The sequence below is a fragment of the Cryptomeria japonica genome, unplaced genomic scaffold, assembly GCF_030272615.1.
Source record: "Cryptomeria japonica unplaced genomic scaffold, Sugi_1.0 HiC_scaffold_311, whole genome shotgun sequence".
NCBI classification, from domain to species: domain Eukaryota; kingdom Viridiplantae; phylum Streptophyta; class Pinopsida; order Cupressales; family Cupressaceae; genus Cryptomeria; species Cryptomeria japonica.
In genome coordinates, this window is record NW_026729133.1 from 1 (window position 1) to 21350 (window position 21350).

A 21350-nucleotide genomic window follows, 5' to 3' on the forward strand; every position below is an offset into this window, starting at 1 on the left:
TACATTCTATCAAACAGAAGTCGTGCTTTGTCTATGCATACACTATTTTCCTTTATTTATACCAACATTTTTCTTCTTACATAATCCATCTTCTTTACACTTCGATGTGTGTTCATACTCTGTTTCATGGTTGCCATCATGAGAATAAAAGTTTAGATTGTTACTTTATAATCTATATATCTGACATAATTTCCCTTTTGTTATTTTTTCAATGGACATTGTCACTTCATTATTACATGATAGTGTGCATTATTATAGTGCAAGTCTATTTTTCAAATTCTTTCATTTAGCATCACTAGTTATCTCCACAAGAACATTGTCAATGTTTGAAATATATAAACAATTCACATCTTTGAGAATAATTTCTCTTGCAACAACCTTGGAGATGAATTTAGATGTAGAGTAGCAATTAGTACATACTTGAAGGTTGTAAACAAATGTAATAGTTGTTCCATGGGCTATGTTTAACAAGCCGAATGCAATTGCTAACTTTTGACTATAGTGTCGGATAAATAATTTATTTATTTTTTCTTATCTTTCACAGCATCAACTAAATGTCTTGAATCTAGAAATGCCTGCTAAATTCAATTTCCTAGCTAATTACTCCAACTTTACATAGATCTTCTGTGCTTGTTGATGTGAAATGTCTCCGAAACAAAATAATGTACTATTTTATGGTCATTAATTTAACTACATCTAGGTATCTTTTTAATTCATCCATCTTGCATTAATCTCCTTACTATTTGAGAAGATAATGTTGTATTTTGATTAGTTTCTTTTGCTGTTAATGATGCTTATCAAATCTTTTAGTGGTGGACAAAATAATTTAAAATGTGAGGATGATATTTTTTTAGATATCTGATTTTGTAATAGTTCTTAATATTTTTGATATTAATAGTAACAAAATAAGAATGCTGACTTTATAACAAAATAGTTTGGAGGTAGCTTTAGCAGTAACTAGACATCAACAACATTTGCAGTAAACTTGTCTTAATAGAATTTATAATTTAGGTGTTTCTGAATTTGGTTATGTGATTTTTTAGTATCAATATATTAGATCAGGATGTTAAGAAACTTTAAGAAAATGTAAAATTATAAGTATCGATCTTCTTCATTTTTTTAATAATATTTGCAGTCGTAGAGCTCTTAGTAAGTCCACTTCTCTATGTTCTTTCTCTTCAAGGCTTCTCTTGAATTTTGTAGTTTATTTTCATTCTTAGTCTACATCCATAAAATATTCAGACTTGTTTAGATTCTGATTTTATGTTAATGAAATATGCAGGGTTGGGTTTTATTAACAGTACAAGTACATTTTCCTTCAATAAAGCACATTTTCCTTCAATAAACCCTACAATTCTCTACACTGGTCTGTATCTCGTGACTCTTGGTGTTGGAGGCATTAAGGCCTCTTTTCATGTTCAGGGGGGAGAAAAATTCGATGAGAATGATGTAAAAGAGAAAAAGCTGAGATCAAATTTCTTCGACTGGTTTTTGTTTAGCATGTATGTTTATTTTTTATCAATGTTCAATGACATGGTAAAGAATACAACATCTTTTCCTTTATTTATCAAATCGGATACCCACAAAATTCCAACACCTATACATAGAGAAACTTTAAAGGTCCTTCAACTCTAGTCTGTTCCTTTTCTAGAAACATGATTTGAAGGCCTAGATTTCTTTGATTTTATTGATGTATAAATTATGATTTACTCCATGAAAACTAATGGATCATAGAGGAAACTAAATGAGGTGAAGCACACTAGCTAGAGGAATATATGGACTGGAGAAATAAACCTATGGATAACTCCAAACATAGCGGAATCCTTGCTGCAGCTTTCATTCTCTGTAAATATTCAGAAAAACGTAGAATTTGTGATCTATAATTTAGGTGTTTCTGAATTTGGTTGTGTGATTTTTTAGTATCAATATATTGGATCAGCATGTTAACAAAGTTTAAGAAAATGTAAAATTATATGGAGTCATAGAGCTATTAGTAAGTCTATTTCTCTATGTTCTTTCTCTTCAGGCTTCACCAGAATTGTGTAGCTTATTTTCATTCTTACTGTACATCCATGAAATATTCAAACTTGTTTAGATTCTAATTTTATGTTTATGAAATATGCAGGGTTTGGTGTTATTAACAGTACGAGCACATTTCCGTCACTAAAGCCTCCGGCATCTGACATGGGAAATCCATCCTAAACTAGGATTTGCAAGTAGGTGGAAGGTGGACAAGCTATAATTCTCTACACTGGTCCGTGTCTCATGGCTCTTGGTGTTGGAGGCATTAAGGGCTCTTTGCCTATTCATGGGGTACAGCCAAATTTCTTCAACTGATTTTTTGTTCAGCATGTCTGTGGGTTCATTACTAGCAGTAACATTAGTAGTGTGGGTACAAGACAGTAAGGGCTAGTTCTGGGGATTTGTCCTCTCTATCATAAGATTTCAACTTGTATTAGCTTTCTTTATATGAAAAATTAACTTGTTGTCTTAGATCAAATAACAGTTTGTTTGCATGATAACATTTCATAATGGACAATACTGGATTTATGCTTTAACACCTTGCACTTATTTGTCGATAGCTACAAATTTAGTCATCAAGTTTTATTTATTAGCCACTTCTGTGAATGTTCGTACTCCAAAATTTTTTATCTTTGAAGGGAAAAGAACCAAGAGATAACAGCAACAGGTCTAATTGCTATCGGCAGTACAAATTGGACCTTCCTTAGGTCCAACCACTAGTTATAAATAAAGTCAAAGTTGTATTTTGATTGTTGTATTATGTGTTTACCAATTTTTCAACTCTTCAAAAGGGACATCGTAAAAAGTCAACCTATGTGTCTGAATTGAACAGGTCTTGTAATTAAATTTACTATGATAACAAGGGAAATTTGGATGCACGTATATGTTGAGAATTCTAATTTTATTAAAACTACGTTTACTATATCTTATGTCTAGTTTTTTATATAAAAAAGACACTTCTATTAGTGTCCGAAAGAAAAGAAATCATAGAAAAAAAACACTATAGAATAAGGCACTGGTGAATACATAGAGCTAAGCTTCAAATTGGTCGTTCACAACTACTTTAATAAATAATTTTGGTGACTGTGAGCTCTACACATGGCGAATCACACAATACTTCGATGAGGGAAATAAAAAGATTCCTAGAAGAAAATATAAATTGGATTATGATAGAAAATGGCTAATTACAATGTCATAGATCAATACTGAATGCTTAGATGCTATAGCCAAGGATGGTTTCTTAGACTTGGGATTATTTTCCAAGAACAAGAAAATTTGTCATAATGAACTTTTGGGAATTTTTGAAACTAATCCCAACTACCATTATTAATAACCTTCATATAATTCCTCCTCTTCTCATCAAAAACCATTTTGTCCATCATTTCAAGTATGTCAAATTTTAATATCTCCAACTCATCACATTTACAAAATTGTTACAAATAGGATAGACTTAGAAAAAATTGTATTACAAATTTACTTATTTGATACTCATTCGATGTAGATATAAATGCAAAATTAAATGCAATTTTATTTTTGTGTTCCCCTCTTAGCTAGGCACATACATGAAAAAGAGTCCAAAAGTTATATACAATTGTAACACAATAGGTAGAAAACATAGTGCTTTCTAAAAGAATGGGGGCAATCTTGTGTGTTGGGGTCTCACAAAAAAGAGCAAAAAAATTGTATTGATGTTGCAGCAACAACAAGATTTCAGAACAAATTTAAGAAGGCGTGGTTGGAGAGTGATTCGTTAAATATAATAAACTGTTTGAACAAAAATTATTCACCTAGATGGATGATCAACCATTTAATGCAAGAGTTCTTTGAAATGATGAACAAATTTGAGGATATTAAAATATCACATGTTTTGAGGGAGGGTAATAGGCTGACTAACCACGTCACTAATCTAGGTGTGATTAGAGATGATGGAATGTGGTGGCAAGAAGGGGATTCCTTTCCATTCCAGTTGTGTGAGTTGGCAAGTAAGGAGGCCGAAAATCTCTCATCACTCGATCATTAATGATGACTGATTACATGTGTAGGGATTTTCATAGAAAAGAGCGAAGGCAAGTTTCCCAATTGTTCTTGTGACTCTATTTGTTTTGTGTTGGCCTTAAGTCTAGTTCTGGTGTTGTCCAAAAAAATCACAGAAGCATTATCATAATGGGTGGAGACAAAAACATAAAAGAACCATCCTCATGTGAGCTTTGGGAGAAGAATGAGGAGGTCTGGAGGGAAATTGTGGATGGGGGATTGGAGCCATTTATTTAGAAACTTCATGGACAAAATCATAAGCTTAAAGACTTATTTATGAGTAATTGGGATAATGGGGTGTTGCACATGTGTGTGGGGAAGAGTTTAGAATCAATGAACCATTCCTGGCTGAGATTTGTGGGCTCAGTATGGAAGGTAGAAAATTCTTCAGGGAAAGGAAAAGTTTAGAAGAAGCCCTTTCTGTTTTGTATGATAAACTAAGTAAAAGGAGGAGGGTTAAGAAGAACCCGAATGATGGTTACAACCAACTAGAACTTTAGAGTCTCTGGGTGGACATGAAAAAATTCATTATGAGGTACATTACCCTCAATGGTCTCTTTGCTATTATTTCCTATTACCATTTCACAATTCTGAACCATTTTAGACATGACAAAATAATTTCTATTATGTTTTACTTGTTATCTTCCCTGGAGCTATCTATTAGTAAACATGCTAAGAATAAGGATAACTTGATTCTTCATGAAGGTTTAATTATTTTGATCATGGAGTTTGCAAAGGCCCATGAGGTTAAACCCTCCCCTGTTCAGGTAAACCATAAGTCTTTAGCCAGCCAGGAGGTGCATGATATATCAGATATGAAGTTTGAGGATACTGAGGATGGGAAAGCTATGGATTGGAATGATGTCCAGGTGTTAGATGACTCAGATTATAAACCCTTTGAGGATGACGGTTCCCTAAAAAAGACTCCTGGCGCTAGTAGAAAAAGAAAAAACCCTCCTAGATGGACGACTAAAAAGAAAACCCCTGTTTCGGAAACCCACATTTTGGGCCTTCAAAATCTGAAGAAACAAAACACTGGAAATAAGGCAATGAATCTTGACAAGGATGATAATGAAATAAAACTCGACATCCCCATCAATGTGGACCCCAATGAGACCAAATATGATGAAAAGGATACATTGATATGCTTCTCAGGAAATCATTGTTGTATTAGGAAAAGTGTTTTTGATCATTTTCTGGGGAAATCCATATTTTGAAACAAGGGATTAAAGATCTCCTTGGCACTTTCACTGAGATTCCTCCTCCAGATAAGACTGATGAACTCCTAAAGTTATCCCAACCAATTGCGTAATATTTTAAGATCATTAAGAATGAGCATGAGGCAAAAATTGATAGGATGGAGAAAGAGAAAGAGAAACTGAAGAGTAAACTAAAAGGTTTAGTGGAAGTCGGCAAGGAAGTGATGTACAACAATGCCAAGTGTCTTAAGAGAGTCAATGAGGAAATTGCTTTGTAGAAGAAGCAAATGGCAAGACCAGAGACACCCCCAAATATCAACTTGAGTAAGCTGAACCAAGAGGTGTGGGCATCCATGGGACCATGTACCAGGACCAGGAGAAAACATCAAGTTACTAGTAGTTTGAGGTTTATTATGGTGGAACTCCAAGAGATTAATAAAAAAGTGATCCAGAAAAATGCAGAGCTTATGAAAGCTCTATCTTAGTTATTTATGTTGTTGTATCTTGTTTAGTTATGTTTTTTGTGGTTCTTGTTTTGGGGTGAATCCTCTATTTTTGTATCTAGTTAGTATCTGGTTAGTCTCTATTTACTATGTTTTATTTTTTGTTGGATTTGGGTTTCGGGTCCCTGTAAAACCCATTTATCTTAATCAAAAACAAGATTTCAAAACAGAATAGGGCTTTTTGTTTATGTATCTCATATGGATGTATAATCAGTGTGCTGCAACTTCTTTATTATGTTTTGTGCAATCAAGCACTTTGTATTATATAAGATATATATAAATGTATGCCATTTATGTTTTATCTCTATTTTATTTCTCTTTTTTAGATTCTTTAATCCCCTATGTTTGACTATTAGTGTTATTAGAGATGAAGGTTACTGAGTGAAGTATTCCAGAAAAGTTTTTTTAAGGAGTTTAAAGGGTTTTTGAAGCAAGTTATTTCTAGGCAACCATAGTAGCTCGAAGCACAAGTTTGACAAATCCATAGATTCCATAGTAAAATGAGAAAAAATATGACTACTGGATAATCATAATGAAGGAATTGATTTTCTCTCAAGATTTGTGGGAATTGATTTTCATTTGATGAGCTACATACATCACTTATTTCTCATGAGCATAAGCTAAATAGGTTAGAAAATTCAAATTTGGAGCATGATTTCAAGACACAAGTATCAATCAACCATGGTAGAGGAAAGGGAAGATCAAATTTCCAAGGTACAGGAAAAATCTAATATAGAGATGGAATAAGTATCCCATCAATCTTGACTAGAAGATGGGGCAGTCAAAATCCAAGTCATATCCCAAACCAAAATCAGTCGTAAAGACAAAGGTATGAAAAGTATCAAATTTAATGTTACTATTGCATGAATTATGGGCATTATTTAAATGAATGTAAAAAAAAAAAATATGATTCTAAAAAACAAAGTGCAAATTTTACCAAAGAAAAACAAAATCAAGGCAACAAGTTCATAGCTTGTAATGTTTCACAATAAATTAAGAAAGACATGGTTTTTAGACTCAAGTTGAAACAATGATAAGAGTGGGAACTTAGAAATATTTTCTAGTTTGGATGAGAGTGTGAAATCAAATGCCACATTGGGGAATGAAAACAATGTGTTAGTAATGGGAAAATGAAGTCTCAACATTCTAACCAAAAAGGGGGAGAAAAATTTTATTTCAGATGTGTATTTTGTTCCTCCCTTAAAGCATAACTTAATGAGTATAGGGTAGCTCATTCAAAAGGGGTATAGGGTCTTTTTAAAAAATGGAGAATGCATAATCCTAGATAAATTTTCAAGTATTTAGCTTATTGCAAAGGTCCAAATGACAAGCAATAGAACATTTTTTCTAAGGATGAAACTATATTTGAAGGTATAATTGGCTCAAGCAAAGTGTTAGTAATGGGAAAATGAAGTCTCAACATTGTAACCAAAAAGGGAAAAAAAAAGTTTATTTCAAACATGTATTTTATTCCTCGCTTAAAGCATAGCTTAATGAGTGTAGGGTAGCTCATTCAAAAGGGGTATAGGGTCTTTTTAGAAAATGGAGAATGCATAATCCTAGATAAATTTTCAAGTATTCAGCTTATTGCAAAGGTCCAAATGACAAGCAATAGCACAATTTTCCTAAGGGTAAAACTATATTTGAAGGTAAAATTGGCTCAAGCAAACCCTTCAACAAACTTACAAGAGAATGAAGAGAAAACTACAATAGTCAACCAAGTAATATTTCAAGATAAAAGTAAGGATGAAAATTGGTTATGGCACCTAAGATTTGGACATTTAAAATTTGGAAGCTTAAATCTATTGCATAACAAAATGGTGAAGGGGTTTCCACTAATAGAAAAAACATATAGAATATGTGAAGGTTGCATTTTGGGTAAGAAACATAAAAATATTTCTAGAAAGAAAGTTAATAAGGGCAAACAAACCTTTGGAGATTGCTCATTCAGATTTGTGTTGACCAATGAAATCATCCTCAACTAGTGGAAGCTACTACTCCTTGACATTCATTGATGAGTTCACAAGTAAGATATGGCTCTACTTTATAAAATATAAGTATGAGGTGTTTGATTATTTTCATCAATTCAAGGGTCTTGTTGAGAAGAAAAGTGGGCATCACATAAGAGAATTAAGAACATATAGAGGTGGTGAATACATTTAAATGATTTCATAAGATTTTGCAAAGATTATGGTATCCACAAATAATTCACTACAAGGTATACCCCTCAAAAAAATGGTGTAGATTAAAGAAAAATAGAAGCATCATGGAAATGAAAAGAAGCATGTTGAAATGATAACATTTGCCAAATGAATATTAGGCTGAAGCTGTACCATGTGCAATTTATATTATTAATAGATGTCCATCAAAGAGTAAAGAACACGATTCCAAAAAAAGCATAGAGTGGAAGAAAACATAATGTTTCTCACATGAGAGTATTTATATGTGTGGCATATGCACATGTGCCCAATGAATTGAGAAGAAATTTGGACAACAAGGAATAAAAATAAAAATTTGTGAGATATAGTGATTAAATCGAGGCATACAAGTTATACAATCTAATCAACAAAAAGGTTATAATCAATAGAGATGTGCAAATCATAGAAGATGAAGAATGGGATGGAAGTTTGGATAAAAAAATCAATATTATAGCCAACTTACCACAAGAAGAAAATAAAGATTTTATACTAGCAAGTACTCCTCCCAAAGTGATTTCTTCCACAGCCAACCAATGTGAAAAAAGTGGTCAAAAGATACCTTCATCTAGTGCAAGGACAACCCCACACACTCAAGAAAATATTCGATCAAATGTGTGGCAAACACCATGTTCAATTGGTACTATTGGTGCTAGACCATCAAGTCCACATTCTACAAGTTCAAGTGACATGTCAAACCCCACACTAGCAAGCTTGAGAAGACAAAAAATTAGAAGTTTAGGAGAGAATTATGAGCAAAATGAAGGCAAAAATAATGTGGGTCTGATTTCTCTTTTTGTCTTATATTCACATATAGACTTGATCTAATTCATTTTTAAGATGTTATTAAGGAAGAAAAATGGGTGCATACAATGGATGAAGAAATATTTGCTATAGAAAATAATCAAACATGGGAGTTAGTGAATCTTAGATAGGGAAAAGAATTGATATGACAGAAGTGGGTTTACAAGACAAAATTGAGTGCAAATGTTGATGTGAAAAGATACAAGGTAAGGCTTGTAGAAAAAGGTTATTCACAACAACCGAAGGTAGAATACAATGAGATATTTGCACCAATAGCTCATTTAGACACTGTAAGGACAAAATTAGTGATAGCAACTTAGAATAAATGGGTAGTATATCAAATGGATGTGAAATTAGCTTTCTTGAATGACTTTTTAGAAGAAGAGTTCTATGTGGAGCAACCACCTCAGTATAAGATTGCGCCATGAAAATAAGGTGTACAAGCTCAAGAAGGCAATTAATGGACTTAAAAAAGCCCCAAGGGGATGGTATAGTAGTGTTGATTCTTTATCTTTTTCAAAATTGCTTTAATAGGTGCAACAATGAGCCTACTCTATGCACCAAGATAAATGAGCAAGGTGAGCTCATAATTGTATACTAATATCTTGATGACTTGATATTCAAATGTGATCTATCAACTAACATGTTCAAGTTAGCTATGAAAAAGTAAATTGACATGACTAATCTAGGTTTAATGAGATACTTTATTGGTATTGAAGTAAGTCAAAATAATAAAGGTATATTTATCTTATAAACTAAGTATGAAAATGATATTTTGAAAAGGTTCAATATGACAAACTACAAAGCAGCTCCAACACTCATTGCAACAGGTCTGAAATTGAGTAAGGATGATAAAGGATCCAATGTAAATCCAAATTTATATTAAAACCTTGTTGTTAGTCTCATGTATTTAACAACCACAAGGCTATACATAACATTTACAGCTAGCCTCATTTGAGGGTTCTTGGAGTCTCCAAATGTTTCACATTGGCAAGTAGGGAAAAGACTTTTGAAATATGTTTTTGATTAAGATAAAATAGGTTTTACAAGGACCCAAAACCCAAATCCAAGTACAAAAAAGAAAAAATACAGTGAGAAAGTCCAAAAGCAACAACCAAATAGTAAAAGAAACAATGGTAAAACCCTACAGAGCCCAACTAAAATACTACACAAAAACCTTAGGCAATCCAGCATAAAGCTAAATAAGAGCTCCCAAAAGCACAAATATTTTCTCAATAAAGTTGTTATTGATGTCTTCCAGCTCCTCCATGATGCCCCTTGTGGTAATTTTCTCTTAGTTCCTTCTCCTAGTCCTAGTAGATGGGCTGGTAGAAACCTGCACCTCTGATTCTTGTGGATTAGTATCCATATTTTTTCTTTTAGATCTAGTAGCAGATTTCAGAATATTGTTGATCGGTTGAGTTTTATGGATTATTATTTTCTCATTCAAATTTTTAAGGCCTTCAACAATATTATTCATTTCATGTTTACTAATCTCAACCAAATTCCTGAGACTTCCCTTAAGGTCTTCCAATTCTTTCTCCAAATTGGCAATTCTGGATTCATGCTTTGTTTTCATGACTTTAACATCTTCAGTCAATTTTAGGGTCATTCTAAGGAGCTTATTAGTTTTGTTATGAATTAGGGTCTCAGTGAAGGTATTAATAATATCATTTATTCCCTGTTTGATGAAGAGGATTTCAATAATCACCTAATGAAAGCACTTCTCCTAACTGGAGGTGGAATTAGCTAGTAATAAGTCAACATCCACCATATCAGTTTTACTATTTTTCACCTCATACATTTTGGCACGCTTGGTGGGAGATGTGTGTTTTTGTTGTATCTATGTTTTTTGCAGGTTTTTATAACCCTATATTGTTGTTTTGTAAAACAATTTGGAGAATAACCTTGTGTGGCTAGAGTTTTGGACACTAGATTAAGATTTTGGAGATATTTCATCAAATCTCACAAATGGATTGTAATTTTTACATCAAATTTGGTTTGTAGATTGGGGACAGTATCAAGAATGTTGAGTTTAAAATTTAGATTTTTTGGAGCATATTTCAATTTTTTATGATTTTTTATAAAAAATATAATTTTGGGAGCAAATTAGCAAATTTTTTAGATTTTTTTATATTGTTGGAAATCTTCGAGAATTCTATAGGGCTTCTATTTTTTGTGATTTTAATTTGGGTGTAAAGTAATTCATGAAAAATCAGATCTTTGAAAATTAGGGTTTTGCAATGATTTGATTGGATCTCACAAACAGCTAAAAAAATTTGTATGATTTTTTTTTTCAGGTTGGAAATGGTATCAAGACTATATAGTTTCAAATTCAAATATTTTGGAGTGCATTTGTATTTTTTGTGATTTTTCATTAAAAATTAATTTTGAGAGCAAATTAGCGAATTTTTTAGATTTTCTTACATTTCTAGAAAGATATCAGAATTATACAGGGGGTAGGTTTTCTATGATTTTAATTTGGGTGCAAATTAGGGTTTTTGCAATTATTTGATTATATCTCACAAATGGCTTGAAATTTGGATGAGAGTGTGAAATCAGATGCCACATTAGGGAATGAAAATAATGTGTTAGTACAAACAAGATTGAGTATCATTTAATACCAAATGCTACATTTAGTGGCATCTTTTGGACCATCCATCTCTTTTAACAACTACAAACACTTCCACGTTGGACTTCTCTTGCCTTTTTCATTTTCTCTTCACAACAAACTTTTGTATCTTTGATGTAGTCTCTTCTCTTTGCCTATTATTTCAAAATGGTAGCAAGAGTTATGACTTCTTTTTGATCCTGGTCTTTAGCAGCTATATCCATTATGGCACTCAGAATCTTGCCAAACCTGCTCCATCCTCTAGTTTAGACTCCTATAATTCTTTTTAACTTTCCACCCTTTAAATATTCCCATCCTCTTGGATCTTTTAGATCATGTACCATTGACTCTGATACCACTATTAGAAATAGGATAGAACAAAACACAAAAATAGAGCAAGGAGAAAAATAGAGTAGAACAAGAGAAAGACAAAGTTTTTATTCATCCCAATACAATTACAAGTGCCTCTTTTTTATGAAGGTCTTAGATCTTTCTAGACTAGATCACATGTAACTTCAAGAATTTCACATATAAAATAATGTTTTTTAGATTGCAGATGTGACAGAGGAGAGATCTAGTCAAATCCTTATGAAGCTTTGTTTTTACTGTTAGTATTTAATACTGGGATTCATTGTAGAATGGAAGATACAAAAGTGATAGGTTGGTGTGGGGTAGTTGAGATTATTTCAAACAAAAAAACCCAAGAGTCTTATCTGTTGCTAAGAGGCCATCATTATTGTGGAGTTAATCTTTTACTCAAAATCTTACTTGATCACCATCTCTTGTATAAGTCCATGAGTACTTATAAAGCTAGTCACTTATTTTTTCCTATAATTAGTATAATGGTTGAACACATATTTCAATCATTCATCCCATTTCTCACTTTTACTTTTTCTCTCCTAAAATCTTGCATCTTTGGAGTTTAGTGAGGCAACAATAACTTAGTCAATCCAAAATCCTCTAAATTAAAATTGAAAAATAAGAATTAGAATTTTATTATAAGAGCAATTGTCTTTTTTATTTTAAAAATTATTGTGAATAAAAATATTTTTTTAGAAGAATTATCGGGACTCTCACCCTCCAATCTAAATGTTGCAAAATTGGCTTGAGACAAATCAAGATGCAAAAATAATGTACTAATTGAGGCAAACAATAGTATTAATCAATGTCAAATGCATAGAAACCTATATTTAGATGTAGATTATATATGATTGAATATGTAGAAATATATGTAAGAGATGATGCATGAAGGATTGAGTAAAGAATCGCAACTACAAACAAGATTGTGTCATTTATCTATATGCAATTTTACTAAATCATTTGATCAAATTAAATACAAATTGACATAGATGTAAAATTATACCATAAAATTATTAATTACAATAAATAAAATAAATAAAAATAAGAACAATGAAGATATTTAAAAATTTGAAACACACATTGACATTATATATTTTGAAATAAGTACCTATGCAAAAGGTTAGAAAATTGAGTCTTTCGCTATGGATTCTCTGCACTTTGTAAAATTTACACAAATAAGTTTTCTCTAACAATATATTAAATGAAACAACCTCTTACAAAAGTGACCTTCCTAGCAGCACATATTAACCAACTTGACTAAACAAACCCACCAACTTGGAATAACAAAATATTATTCCTTACAATTATTTTCCATCAAGAGGAAGCCCTCTTACATAGAACTTGCGATTATGCTAACAGGAGTGTTCCGCGGTGCAACAGAGTGCTCCATTAAGTCCTCTCAAGTCAAGAGATGCCTAAATAGTTGTGACTGTAATTTGATTCGAGGAGCAAAATCATGGCCTTTTAGAATTTGATTCTTAAGCCCAACTCGGTTGTTTCACTATAAATTTCTGGAATCCAACTCGGTTGTTTCATGATGCATCTCAGAAGTTATAAAAAGGCACTGTCTAATAGCCTTAGAATGACAAGAGACATATGAAATTTAGTAAGAAGAAAGAAGCTTAGACCACGCTGTTTCAAAGTTTCAAATTGCAGAAATGGCTTTAGTTCGTTCCATTGACAGTTCTGAAATCGTGGACGATTGTGCATATGGTGTTCTTGGGAAATCTCAGTTTTACGTGGGGTTGGAGAAATGTATTGGAGACTTGCGGGGAATGTTGTTAGACAAAGACGTGTCAGTCGTTGGCGCGCAATCGATGGGGGGCGGGGGGAAAACTTCTCTGGCATTGGGTCTCTGCAATGATCCTCAAATCAAAGGTATACTTCTCATCTCTATTATACCTGTCCCTATGGTACTCTGGTTTAGGTTTTATTACATCTGATGTTTTGTGCTAATTTACTTAGTCTAAATCAAATTTATGTTTTCATGGATGGCAGAATACTTCCACGAAAATGTGGTTTTCATCACCGTGTCACAGTCACCAAACCTGATAGGAATTTTAGAGACTATGTGGGAGAAGATTGGTGGAAGGAAGAAACAAGAATTTCAGAATTTGGAAGATGGACACAAGCAGCTGCAGCAATTGATTTTGAGACAACCCAAGTCAACTCTGGTAATTTTGGATGATGTTTGGTCTAGAATACATTTGGAAAATTTGCTATTCGAAGGGCCGGCATACAAAACTGTTGTAACAACCAGAGACCGTTCTAATATCCCCACAACCCAGACTACTAGACTGTATCAGTTGCCATTGTTGTGCAAAGAGGATGCTCTGTCACTTTTCTGCTTCTGGGCCTTTGGACGGACATCAATTCCAAGCACTATAGACGCAAATCTAGTAAAGGAGGTATCCTTTTTATGTTCTACTAATTGCTTTTATTCTGTAATACTGTAATATTTATTATTTGAAATGTATGGAAAGTAACTCAGAATACACAGAGCATAAAACTGTTGTCTTTGGAATGGAGAAGCAAGGTAAGAAAAACTAACATTTTACTCATGGATATGCTATGACCCATTTATACACATGGATTCAACTAATTTAACTTTTTATTTTGTAAATTCAAATATTTGTGATTTTGGATTATAATTTATAATTTATATTCAAAATAGTGAACAATCTCCAGGTTGCTGGCTCTTAGTTGAAGAGTGTGAATAATCCATCATAAAAATAAAAAATAGTGAACAATATGTCTAATTTTTGCTACATAATTTATCATAACTTTAAATTAAATTAATTAGAACTACATTTAATATCAATGAAAAAGCTTGTTTGTTTTATTCAAAAAGTATTGGAATTCAAGACCATTGGGAGCATACCCACGCCTTAAATTGCTATCCACAACCGAACTAGCTAGGGCCGAAACTCTAGTATTTATAATTTTTAATTTAATTACTCAATTATATATCTTAAAAGATTAAAAATCATTAAAAAAATTATATTATAAATTTTCTACCACATTTACTACTTCTTGATACACAATTATTAAGAACATTATTGATAATCTCTTCATGCCATTTTCCTTGAGCTTTCTTTCCTTGTTATTTTCTGGTAGAAAGGCAGTATTGGATGATCGATAGATACACATAAATAGTTGACTCAGAACTCTATGTTTATATTTTTTTGGTTTAAATCATCCTATGTAATATTTGACCAATATAACTATTACATATTTACTTTTCTTACTACATTACAGCTCTGTAAATCGGTAATGCAATGGCCAACTCTTAACCATTTTTATTTGTTTAGCTGGGAATTTCATAATTTGGTACAGCAAGTATTGAATGAGACATCTCTCCTGCTGAGCTTTCTGAGACAGATATACATACTAAAGAACGAATATTGTACAACAATTTGTGGACAATAATTGTAGCGTAGAACAAGTTTCGAACCTGTCTTTTCCCGTATAAAATTGCTCTTGAAGCACTTTGTCGTGCTTCGTAAGGCATAAGTTAATGTCTCTCTTGTCTGCCACCCTAAAGATTATGAATGGTGGAAGAGAAAGGTAAGATGACTTTAGCGAGAAGAATAATTGATAAGTCAAGGAAAGTCTCATGAAATAATTATTGTATATTTGAGAAATATAGAGAGTTATAGGATAGTTTCTAATTTCAAGCGATTTTTTGAGGGGAATTTGATTTTATCGACAGATGCTGGACACTGGGCTTTAGTAATATATGGAATGATTAAGTAGGATGAAAACAGTTAGTAATTAATTAAGTAGGATGGGCACAGTGAATAATTAGTTTTAAAATTTTCTTTTTCCGAGTAAAGAATAGTTAGATCTATTGTGTTATTGGTAAAAAAAAAAAATAGAATTCTAAATAATTTTGAAGTTATGTTTGATCTATATAACAAATTTTAATTCCTTCAAACCGCAGGTGCAAGCAGAATGTGGCGGCCTGCCACTTGCTCTAAAGGTGATCGGAAGCTGTTTGCGTGGGGAACCACATGACGTTTGGGAGAGAGCAAAGGATCAGATTTCCAGAGGAGAATCCATATCAGATTATCACAAGAAAGGGCTAATTAAATTGTTGGAGATCAGCATCGATTCCTTAGATGATGTAGCCAGGGAATGCTTCCTAGACTTGGGTTTATTTCCAGAGGAAAGGAAAATTAGCGCTGATGCACTTTTGGACATATGGGTTTATGTCAGGAACCTACAGTGGCATAACGCTTTTTCCATTTTATCAGATTTTGCAAGCAGAAACCTGTTGAATTTGACTGGAAATCCATGGTAATTATCTTTCCTTTTACATGTTGGGTGTTTTTGTCTCATTTTTAATCTATAAGTTGACGTAGTACGACTTATCAGGAGCAGAGTAGCAATCTCATATGGAAGTGCCTCGGAGCTGTACTTTTCTCAACATGGTGTAATGCGAGAATTGGCCCTCCATTTGGGCAGCCAAGACGGTGGAGACCACAGGAAGAGGTTTTTGATGCCTAGGAAAGAGGCTAGCTTGCCAGAAAAGTGGGAGATGCTTAATCATAGAGCATGTGATGTTCAACTGCTGTCCATTCAGACAGGTAGGATATTCCAAAACTCTCTTCCTAATTTATTTCCAAAATTTTCCACAACTTAGTCATCAGTACTCGGGATAGGTTTAGTCTGTGAATGGCTTTGACAGACTAAATCCCATTTATATGTATGCTTACTCAAACTAGTCTATGTTAAGGATAGGTTTAATTTCTGAATGGTTTTGACAGATTAGATCCCGTTTATATGTATGCTTATTCAAATCAGTTGGATCTGATTTATAGGTATGCTTAATCAAATTGTTCTGATTCGCTATATAAACATAGAGATACCAACATATATATAATCTAAGTTATTTCCCTCTAAAAAATTGTAGTAATAAGATTTTGATATTCTAGTCACTTGTTAGGTGTAGATTAAATTGGCTATGCCAGCTATTCAAAATTTGAGATGTATTGCTTTTATCATACTATTTCATTATAAGGATTATGAAACATTGCTGTTCAGAAATCATAGTGCAACTTGTAGATATATGATTTCCACAGTTCAGAGTGTTAGCATACATAGCTTCAGGAATCAATTGTGTGAGTTTATTTGCTCGACATTTCACTCTATGATCCATCATCGAGAAAAAACAGAACAAGAGAAACACGAATAGATCATGGAATATGATCTGAAATGTCAAGCAAATAAACTCAGACAATTGATTCCTGAAGCTATTTATGCTATCATAATGTAACATTGAGCACTAATTTCGACTTACATCTTTTCTGGAATCAACATCTAAATGACGAAAATTAAACCCATAAAACTAGCATTCATAACCATCATGTATAATGATCTAATTCAATTTCCTTTCTGATTTATTCATGTAGGTCCTATGGAGGCTAAGCACTGGTTTCAGTTGAATTTTCCTGAGACAGAGGCTCTCTTGCTATTCTTTACTTCAAATGAGTACTTTCTTCCTCCATTTCTGAAGTCTATGAAAAAGCTAAAATTTCTCATGGTATTCAATTATGGGACAAAGAGGGCAACAATAAAAGGTCTAGATGTGCTGTCTTCACTAACTCAACTCAAGAGTGTCCGCTTGCAGAGGTTGATTGCATCCCCTGTTCTAAAACAAAGCAAAGAAATATCCAGCTTAGAGAAGCTATGTTTAAGCTTATGCGAGGGGTTTGAATATGTATCCACATTCAACAGTATCAAGCTGCGAGATTTTAACCTTGATCACTGCAGCAGCTTGGAAGAGGTACCCCTTAGTTTCTGTTATATGCCCTCTGCTCAGATGTGGTCTATTAGCAACTGTCATCTGCTTAAGATGTTACCTGATGACCTTGGAAATATGAACTCTCTGAGAATGTTAAGGTTATCAGCTTTACCAGGCCTAAAAGAGCTTCCAGCATCAATTGGAAAACTCGAACGGTTGGAATGTCTAGACATTTCATCGTGTGAGGGGCTAAGAGGACTTCCAGAGGAGATTGGGCAACTAAAGAAACTGACAGATTTTTATATGAGAGACTGTTCTCGTTTGATGAGCTTACCAAGAGCTGTTTGTGAACTGACTTCCCTCAATCTTGTTATTTGTGATGAGAAGATTGGGAAACAATGGTTGCGGGCAAAGAACATTTCTATTCCAGAGCTAAGGGTTGAAATTGTTGAGACACACTTTAGTTTGGAGTGGCTCGGTGATTAACTTCATTTTACTTTTCAGCGTGAAGCATAATTTCCATGTAACTTGACAAGTACCCTTATATGTTTTTAGCCTATAGTTATGATCAATATTCGTCGCTTTTTAGGATAGTAAGAACTATTTACTGTATTATGCGTGCAGACCAACTTATTCTCCATCCAAATGCATTTCTTTGTTTCGAATAAAGCCAGGAAGTGATTTTCTTGTAAATTTGTTGGAGGTTTCTTCGGTGCAATTATATTTGACTCTGTTATTTAGGGTGTCTACAAGTAATAACAATGAAGGGTGATTAATTTAAATAAAGATCACTTGCGTTTTCAGTCGGTTGTACGCACAAATTTGCTACTCGTTGCAAGTCTTATGAGAAACGTTTATCGTCCGACAAGAAAATCCAAGGGCTTGAAACGCCTGATATGCTGTAGAAGAAATCTAAAAAGCATAAGCATAACCTTTATGCGTCGTATATAATGAAAGAACTCTCAAAATAAATAAACGCCTAAGCGTTCAATCCACGCACAATACACAACCACGGGATTGCGCATGTGAGGAAAAGTCATCGATGCAAAGAATCAAAAATCAAAGATAATTAGGAATAACTCTTCATTAAGAAAATTAATTAATTAAGAGAATAAATATATGAATAGTGTATTAATATCAATCCACTAAGAGAGGTCTCTATATTTCTACAACATAGATTACTTACTATAAGTTGGGTATCAATATTCCTCATAAAACCAAAATGCATGAAAGAAATGCAAACCTTAGAGGGTGTTAAACTAGAGTATTTATTTACTATCATTTCATTACATCAACATTCTATTATAAATAGAAGCTAGAAACAAAATGTAGAACCAATATAGTCATGAATAATTTTGTTAAAGGTTGAGCTATAAACCATTATTTGATTTTCGAGATAAAGGGTTTCTTAAATGTTAGTCTTCCATGTACCTCTCCTAAATGAAGTAAGCTAGCAATATTTTTGAGAAATATAGATCAATTTTTTTTCATGTTACTAGAATTTTTGTTAATCAAATCACCACTTTGTAAATAAGTAATGGAAACCTAATGCTCATTTAGAAGCCAACAACAATAGAGGAAGCAAGGAAAGCAATGTAAAAATAGTGCATACAAACTCTAGTGGTAGTACCATCTAGAATGACCTTAAAACCATTGAGAAAACCTTAATGATTTAAAAATATTAATAGTTAAAAGTTAATATCTATTAAAAAACAATACTTTCCTAGATACAAGATAACTAGTATGTGTGGGCATGATGGTGGAATTCACGTAAGCTCAGTTTTTTCCCTCATATTTCAATCCTATTTTAGGTAAACTATCTTAATTGTAATAATTAACTTAAAATTGTTGTACTTTTTATGTAGATTTAGCTTGTGATAAATCACATCTCAATCCTTGTAATAATTGATAATGGGGTCACAAACCACCTATAGTCCCAAGATTTTTCCAACTACACTTTGCATAATCATTGAAAGTTGTTAAATGTTGCAAGTTAACCAACTATCCAAACACTAGACATTTTTGCAACTCATTTTTTCCATTAGGTAACCTTCTTATCTATTGTAGGTTCCACTCATATAAGTCAAGTGAGTTTATGTAAGCCCACACCATGTAATATAGTTGTGATGGGTGACTTTAATTACATAGTTACTTTGAAACTAGATCTACTATGGGTATTTGAAAAGTAATGATGTTTTGAGGTTAACATATAGAAGGATATTTGAGGCACTAGTATATCATTATATATATATTATATTTGTCAAACACCATTATATAAGGAAGACAATTGCATATAAATAAGAGGCCAAACGTGAATCAAAACTCACAATTTTCTTTTCCAATGTCAAATTTTAACTTTGAAAATTAATTCAAAATAGCTTAATAATCCAAGAGCTTTTTTGTAGTTATAGATAATGAGAACTTACTAAAGATAGGAAGAACACGTTGAAGAGTGAAGTGAGTGTGTAGAAATGAAAAAATTAGCAATGATAAATATATATCCAAACAAAAGAGTCCAAATGTACAAGATTGTGAATATAGAGTTTCCTATAGCATTAGGTTTTTCACTATTGAATATAGGAGTTAGTCTTGGACATAAGATGCCACTAAGAGGGAGGGTGAATCAGTGGTTACCAAACTTTAGTTTCTTTATCCTAAGGTGCATGTACCGGTTCCTTATACCAATTTTACCTACTGGTAAGATAAGGAAAGATAACACAATATAACCACACAAAAGGGGCACATCACATAACACTGGTTATATGAGGAAAATCCACAATGGGGAAAAACCTTAGTGAGCAATGTTGTTGAGACCTTCTGCTCCAATCCAGCCTCACAATGAAAATTTGATTACAATATTTAGGGCATGAACCCAAGGAGCACCAACCCCTGATAGTTTAGGGCACCAACCCAAGGAGCATCAACCCCTAACTGATTTATGGGCTACAACCCAAAGGAACACCAACTCCTACACTGAGCTCCAACTCAATGATCACAAATAATAACATCAAATCAATACAAAAGTGATAGCCCAGTTACAAATGAGTTCTGCGACCACTTATGAATAATCTCTCTACCGGTTTACTCTTCTCTATCGGTTACCCTTTACTCTACTTTCTATCGGTTCTCAGTCCTCTCCTCTCTTCTTCTCACCTACTCCTTCTTACACACTAGTTCTTCTTTTCAGATCAATTGTCAGACTAAACTCTTGTTGCCAATTTCTCTGCTTTCCAATTTATCCCTACTCTGTTTCCTGCCTACTAGATCTCTTGAAGCACTCACTCTTTACCCCTCACTGCTCACTCTACCACTACCGATTGTCTTCAGTGATGCAGTCTTGTAGTTTATCGGTTGCTCTGGCCTTACCAGGTAAACCTCTGCTAAACCCTTCCACCAATTGCCTCACTCTCGTCGGTTGAACTCTTCAACTTGATTCTCACTCACACACTCATTCTCTTCTTTGATCGTTGTTGAGAACTTGACTAAATGATTCATTTCATTTCTTCACTCTCTCATCCAATAGTGACATAAATCTGGTCTTCGATCTACATGTTTATACTATTGCTTTCTCGCAAAAATGAGATTCAAACTTATGGAATTCTAGGGTTTCTTCATCAAACCTCGAGGAAAACCAAATCCTATCACATTTCCTTTTAGAGATCGACCGCCTGCACCGTTCAATCAATCTCCACCAATCTCGCGGCTTCCAATACATGTTTAATATGTTTATCAAACATGGCTCTGTTCCTCAACCTACTTTTTAAAATCATATTGAATGATCCTTTGGTTTCCTTCTCTAGGTCAGATCTGCAACTGGATATCCTTCCTTGGTCATAGAATCATTCAGATCTTCAATCTTCATCAAGCTGTAAATCA

General features: G+C 33.2%; 1 protein-coding gene across 2 annotated transcripts; it reads left to right on the forward strand.

The window, feature by feature from the left end:
* The first annotated feature begins 13275 nt into the window (after nucleotides 1–13275).
* On the forward strand, nucleotides 13276–18167 carry LOC131079839 (probable disease resistance protein At4g33300). 2 transcript variants are annotated; one of them, XM_059215842.1, is made up of 6 exons: nucleotides 13276–13606; nucleotides 13727–14136; nucleotides 15672–16027; nucleotides 16106–16317; nucleotides 16498–16551; nucleotides 17143–17190. In XM_059215842.1, the coding sequence occupies exons 1-5, from the start codon at nucleotides 13387–13389 to the stop codon at nucleotides 16500–16502; spliced, it is 1203 nt and encodes a 400-aa protein (XP_059071825.1). In that variant the 5' UTR covers nucleotides 13276–13386; the 3' UTR covers nucleotides 16503–16551; nucleotides 17143–17190. The 2 variants fall into 2 exon arrangements, with proteins under 2 accessions (XP_059071825.1, XP_057873865.2); XM_058017882.2 differs by lacking the exon at nucleotides 16498–16551 and having other exon boundaries at nucleotides 13285–13606; nucleotides 17143–18167.
* The last annotated feature ends 3183 nt before the right edge of the window (nucleotides 18168–21350 follow it).